Source organism: Zeus faber (genome assembly GCF_960531495.2).
Source record: "Zeus faber genome assembly, chromosome: 4".
NCBI classification, from domain to species: Eukaryota; Metazoa; Chordata; class Actinopteri; order Zeiformes; family Zeidae; genus Zeus; species Zeus faber.
In genome coordinates, this window is record NC_137191.1 from 25,573,986 (window position 1) to 25,580,883 (window position 6,898).

At 45.0% G+C, this 6,898-nt stretch overlaps 1 protein-coding gene across 2 annotated transcripts; it reads left to right on the forward strand.

Moving 5' to 3' along the window:
• Positions 1-324: 324 nt before the first annotated feature.
• On the forward strand, positions 325-6,689 carry fdx2 (ferredoxin 2; the record flags this gene model as incomplete). Of its 2 annotated transcripts, none has more annotated exons than XM_079998440.1 (5): positions 325-508; positions 3,093-3,144; positions 4,685-4,791; positions 4,895-4,982; positions 5,257-6,689. In XM_079998440.1, 5 exons carry the CDS (start codon positions 325-327, stop codon positions 5,411-5,413), a joined length of 588 nt encoding a protein of 195 aa, XP_079854566.1. In that variant the 3' UTR covers positions 5,414-6,689. The 2 variants fall into 2 exon arrangements, with proteins under 2 accessions (XP_079854566.1, XP_079854567.1); XM_079998441.1 differs by having other exon boundaries at positions 4,898-4,982.
• Between the last annotated feature and the right edge of the window lie 209 nt (positions 6,690-6,898).

Here is a 6,898-nt window from a genome sequence, read left to right on the forward strand (position 1 = left end):
ACAATATAGACACATAATAAAGTATATACAACACATACAGTAGTGGGTGGCCTATTCCAAGAAAATTCACATTTTTTTAATATAAATGTAATTTTTGCTTACCCTTCCCTATTTATATATACACACAATATATTGTACATGTCTTGACTTTTTGTTTTCCACTCGCTCTGGCAACGTCAACCTACAGAACGTCTCCCACGTTAGGCACTGGAAATTAAACGGCGGTTCCCCCTGGTGGCCAAACGGCAGAACGCAGCCGAAGACACGGCGAGACGACGCTGTTTTACCATTGGCTGCTCCCGCCCCTGTGACCAAAACAGTGTCATGGCGGCTTCGGCGGCGGTCCGGTCGAGCGTGGGGCTGACTTTCAGACTTTCCCGACGGATGCCGGAGTGCAGCAAATGTCCCTTCTACGGCCTGGGCAGTTGTGCCGGCGGCGTCGCCTCTCCGTGGGGAGGGCCCGTGGATCAATTCCGGACGCTAAATCGACACTTCCAGACTACGAAGGGTGAGTAGCAGAGCATCGGCGGTCGTCGCGTCGCAGTAAGCGGCGTGTTGTGATTGTCCGTCAGCGTGTGAGCGTGACCCGGCTGAAGGATTCGCACAGTCACGGTGACTAAGGCTGCCAGGAGCCGGTTTGTGAGCAATTTAGCGGTCAAAACATCCGAATCATCGTCTGGCTCCAACTGCTACAGTTATAGATTTATAGATACTTTAGTCGTTAATAAAGTACCTTTATCAACAATTCACATTCTACCAAATTCAGGAGATTGGGCCAGTTTTCACATACTTAAAAAAAGAAACAGTGCACCGGGATGGAAAACAAAATAGTTTTGTAAAGGATAATGTAACAGTCGGTGTCGCAAAATAACAGCTTACGCTGCGTGAAACGAGGGACGTGAATCCAGGCGGAGAATTTGTTGCCCATGGCAACGGTCATTATAAACAGACAGTGTCGTTATACAGAAATATCTGCTCGCAGATTGCCGCTCTTACCCAATCAAAAAAGTGTTTTTACAAAACGAATTATTGCAAAATATGTTTCTTAAGACAGTTTTCCTACATCCCACATTGTTTGTCTTCTGTGTCAATATCTACTGAAAGTACAAATAGATTCAAGAGGTTTATTCGTCACATACGTATACATACTTTCATACATATATGCAGTGAAATGTAATGCAACGCACCCGGTGTTTACACACAATATGTCCTAGGGAAAACTTCTTTCTACTAGACCAACTAACTGATTCCTAAAACGTAATACAGTAAGTCGAATATTTATAGAATAAAAATTTTAGAATAAAATAAAATAGATAAAGGGAATAGGCTTACGTATATAGGATAGACATGTATATGAGATAGGCAATTATGTATATACAGATATGTGCATTAAAGTGGCATGTGAATAAAGTGAGGTAGTGTTTGTGGGATAATACAGCACAATATACAACAGAACGTAGCAATACGGTATCACCGAACAACCCAGAACAGTGACACAGTATGCGGTACAGTATGCTACATAGAGTACATAAGGTAGTGGAGCCTGTGTGTGGCTCAGTGAGGACCCCCTGGTGAGGTCAGCATTGACAGTTCTTATAGCTTGCGGGAAAAAACTGTTTCAGTCTCTGTTCTCGCTGTGTGACTGCAGAGGCGCTTGCCTGACCGCAACAGCTGGAACAGTCAGTTGTTGGGGTGATGAGGATCCTTCATGATCCTGCGGGCTCTGCTACTACACCTCCTGGTGTATAGCTCCTGCAGGGAGGGGAGGGTAGTTCCAGTGGTACGTTCAGCTGAACGCACCACCCTCTGCAGGGCCTGCCTGTCCTGGGCAGTACAGTTCCCAAACCAGGCAGTGATGTTTCCTGTCAGGATGCTCTCCACTGCTCCACAGTAGAAGGACTTGAGGATCCTCACCGAGACCTGGAATTTCCTCAGCTGCCTGAAATGGTAAAGACGCTGCCTCGCCTTCCTCACCAGAGTGTCTGTTTGTAAAGTCCATGTTAAGTCCTCTGTGATGTGGACTCCCAGGTACTTGAAGCTGCTCACCCTGTCGACAGACGTCCCATTAATCACCAAGGGCATGTGCGTCCTCGGTTGTAATCCTCGCCTAAAGTCCACATACGCTCCTTAGTTTTGCTGACGTTCAGGTGGAGGCTGTTGTCCTGGCACCAGAGTGACAGGTCAGCCACCTCCTCGCGGTAGGCCTTCTCATTGCAGTCTGTGATCGGGCCCACGACAACAGAGTCGTCAGCAAACTTGATGGTGTTGGAGCTGGACCTGGCCACACAGTCATGTGTGTACAGGGAGTACAGTAGGGGGCTGAGGACGCAACCCTGGGGGGATCCTGTGTTCAGGGTAAGCCCGCAGCTTTCCTGGGGTTCACCCGCATCAGGAATCCTGACCTTGTGCACGGACACAGAGTGCATGCTCATCCCCAGCGGTGTAACTCCAATTAGCCAGTGAGCTAGCGGTGCTGTTGCCAGACTCAAACCGCGCATAAAAAGAGTTCAGTTCGTTGGCTAGGGAGGCGTCTACACTCGTGGCTGGGGAGGAGCTGCTCTTGTAGTTTGTTATCGTCCACAGCCCCTCCCAGAAGCGTCTGGTGTCCCCCTGCTCCATCTGTAGCTCCACGGTCTCTCTGTACGTCCGTTTAGCGTCCTTCACCGCCCTCCGCAGATTGTACGACGCCGCTTTGTAATTGTCCATATTCTCGGATACAAGACCGTCGTTAGCGGCCGTGCGAGCATTCAGAGCGCAGCGGATGGATTTATCAACCCACGGTTTCTGGTTTGGAAATATCCAAACTTTTACCGTGGGAACGATGCTGTCTGCCAACGTAGCCACATAACTCACCGCTATGCCGTAAACTCGCTGACGTCACTTGAACTTAATTGGAACATGTCCCAGTCTACGTCAGCGAGTGTGTCCTGAAGCTCAGCCTCCGGGTCATCCCTAACACCGTGAAATTATCACTGTCGAGATATGTAGTAAATATTATGGTGATACTTGATTTATTCGATATCACCCAGCCCTACCTCAACCATAAATCTGTTTAGTAAGACATTGACGCTGTTGTGGTTTTCTTCCCTAAGGTTTGTGCCACGGCAGTGAGGGGAGCTCCAATGCCGATGATCCGAATGATGTGTAAGTTAAATTACTTACTCTGAAGTCATTGTTTGGTCAACTTCCCAGCGCCGATTGCACAATGAATCCAAATGTTGCCTCAGATGGAAGAGTGTTGCAAGTTTTGTCTACAAAGGGGAAGCATGCCACAGATATTTATTCAAGGTGCATATTTGTACTGTGAAATCCCTGGCATGAAAGTGATGAAAGACTGAAAACAAGTGTATGAATTTAGCCATATGCAATAGGGGTGTCAGGATTCTCCAAATCCACGATTCAGCTTTCGATTTTCAGGTCAGGATTCAATTTAACATTTATTTTCCAGCACTGACAGACGCCATTTTTAGACCATGGAGTGTTGATTTGTAAAGAAAAGCACTTGTTTCTCAATCATTACCTTTTTATTTGAATATTATTTTTTTTAAATAACAAAAATAGGAAAACATTTAAACAGCACGCCTTAACAATTAAGAGCTTAAGTAAAACTAGACTTTGTTACACTATGTTTAAGTTACTCACCAAAATAAGCGCCGTAAAACAGATGCTATTTTTGCCAGAGGGCAATGCTGGTAGTAACAGGCAAATTATTACCTGCAGCTCCGATCAGAGAGATTTTCTCCAAACAAAGCCAATAAATATTAGATGTCTTTAATTTACTCAGTTTCCTGCTGCTGCTCTGCTGTGGAGCAGATCACTCCTGAAAAAATCCCACCCTCGTTCTCACAGTCCGGTGGCAAATGCCCCGCGGCCCGGCATGGTCTGCAAGCCAGTGGTTGGGAAACTCTGCACGAGAAGACGTTCCGTCGGTGATGGTCCGATTTATTTCACACTTTCATCGCTACATCTGTGGAATGGTTGGACATTCTGGTCAAAGACGCACTCTCCCCAGTACACACAGTGAAACGCCGGAGGAGAGTGAGACGTGCTGGTGCGTTGGTGCGTCTCCGTCGAAGCAGACTTCACACACCGTTACGGGAATATTGCATCTACATGTGCTGAACGCACAAACTGAGCAACAAACTGGATGAACTGATATTGAACTTTATTTTTTTGGTCATATTCAAATTTAATTCCTGCGCTGCTGTGTGCCTTGAAGGAAGCGACGCAGCGGACCCCTCCAGAGCCGACCGCAGCTCTCAAAAACTCCGAACCAAACTTCATGAAAGTCGGCTCAGAGCCGGCAAGCCGCGGTCGACACCCCCCCCCCAGCGCACACTGCATTTGTTTACCGCGGATCTTGATCATGTCGGACAGTATTACCCACAAAAATACTGGGAGAATCACTAAACTGCTTGTGATTTTGATCGATTTTCGATTCCGAATCTGAATCGTGACACCCTTAATACGCAAGCATTGCACTTGACCCACGGTTATTATTTTAGTGACTAATAATTCTGCCACATTTACAAATGTCTCCATTGTATAGTCTGAGTATAATACATAATCAAGATTTTAAGGAGTGATAAGCAAATTATTTTAAAATGGTCCTCCTCGCCTAACGTGTATCTAGGTAAGGGACCTTGATATGGAACGGTGTGAGAACTTTATGGTGTCTGTTCAGGGTCAACGTGGTGTACATCGACCGCTCCGGCCAGAGGATCCCAGTCAAGGCTAAAGTGGGAGATAACGTGATGTACCTGGCTCATAGGCATGGCATTGAACTAGAAGGTGAGAGCTGGTAGTTACGTTTTTGAAAACCCCAGTGAAGAATATTGTTACATAAAGAAACTCAACGGGTGTCTAATATATATTTCATCTGTATCCCACTAAGGAGCCTGTGAGGCATCGCTAGCCTGCTCAACGTGTCAAGTCTATGTGAGCAGCAGCCATTTTGATAAACTGCCAGCGCCTGAAGAAAGGTTGGTCTAAAGGGTCAAGTCTGATATGTTCCCGAAAGTAAATCCTTTTCGAATGAATGCAGTTTATTTCTGCTTATAAAATTTTCATTCATGTCAAGGTAGATGTTGTGCACAAACACCATATCAATATAATTAGACTTATTCAAATAGGTGTTATAATAGATTAGACGTCAGCATTGTAAATATACTTAATATGTACAATTTACATGATAACATCATGGCCAACTGGCAACCAAACACTCGTCGTCCCCCGCCCCCACTACCTTCCTCATAGGGAGGATGACATGCTGGATATGGCGCCCCTGCTTCAGGAAAACTCCAGACTGGGATGCCAGATTATCCTTACTCACGAGCTGGAGGGCATCGAGTTCACCCTGCCCAAGGCCACCAGGAACTTCTACGTGGATGGCCACGTTCCCAAGCCCCACTGAAGACGAGTGGCAGTGAGCAGCTTCGAGTGGGAATGGAGACAGGAGGGGTAGGGGGAGAGGCAGGTTAGATGCCGGAAGATGTCCAGGGCTTTGTACGGCGAAGCCCACACTAACTCCCTGAAAGAATACGGTTTACTGAAAACATTTCTGACACCTAGCACTGACGGAGCAGCCCTCGTGTTGACAAATCAGCCAGGGACCACCAGATATGAGCTTGAAGTGTGTTGTACTTTCACTTTGACGGGGCGTCAACAGGAAGGGCTGTAACCAGTGACGTCGTGCAAGTTCTTATCTAGGAATTCTCAGGCAGAAAACGGGGCGTCGTCTCTCATTCAGTCTCGCAAACTAAATTTTTCTAAAGTCCTTGCTGGTGTTAAAATTGCATTTTTAAAAAAAAGTATACATTTCCATAAAGTCAGAGCAAGGTTTAGCTAAATCAATGTTTGTGCTATTGAATGAAACATTCCATGTTACAACTGTCCACATTAGAGGTCGAACGCACACACAGTTCAAGAAAATGGTTCCTTTATCACTGATGCTAAGTATTCTGTCGTATTTCATTATTTGTCCGTGGATGATTTGTTTTTTTGTTATGCATAACATTCACTATGATCCATATATGTGGTCCTGAGATCATTTTAAGTGAGGTCATCAAATATCATTAAGTATACTTGACGCCCAACCGAGCTGAATGGGTGAGCTGCAAACAAAAACCAATCCGTAAAAGCAGCCAAACTGGGTTCAGAAGAGTTGATCAAGAGACTGGTCTGGCCTCGGCAACACCACCATCACCCTCTGCATTCAATTTTCTCTTTTAACGGGTTTATTATGATTTTAGCCTTAATTGGTCACAGTAATTTCACATGCCCAGCAATTGCAAATTGGTGATAACCCACTCAAAGTGTTGATCAGGCCATCTAGGGAATCATGTGCATTTATCCAGAAAATAAACCACAAGCTGGACCCTCCCCCTCCATGTTACCCTGGGATGGCTTTTATCCGTCACGAGTCAAGTCCCCTGTCAACACCATTAAGGGTACGCAACATGGCTGTGTTTTATTTTGACACTTCAGACATCTCATTACACCAATTCGATTTTCCTTTCCTTTCTGTTTTTTGGTTTTTTTTTTAAACAAGGATAACATTGGAACGAATGCTTGAATGCTCCTCGGCCTTATTGGCCAATTGTTGTAAACCGCTGTTTTCATGCACGCACAGATACAAGTGTATTGTATTTTTATATTTATGCCATGTCTTTAATTTACCAGGAGTTTAATTTGTGCAATAAAGTAAATTCAGAAAGTCACAGAGTTAGTCCTTTCCTTTCAAAATCAGCCGCTAGAAAGCCGTTTGATAGGAAATAGTATATAGAAATAGTATAATTATAGATTAAGATCACACTTTATTAATCCCTGGGAGGGATTGATTGATTTGATTATGTACTTATAACAAACATCAATACTAATAAACTGTTCGTAGCGCTGG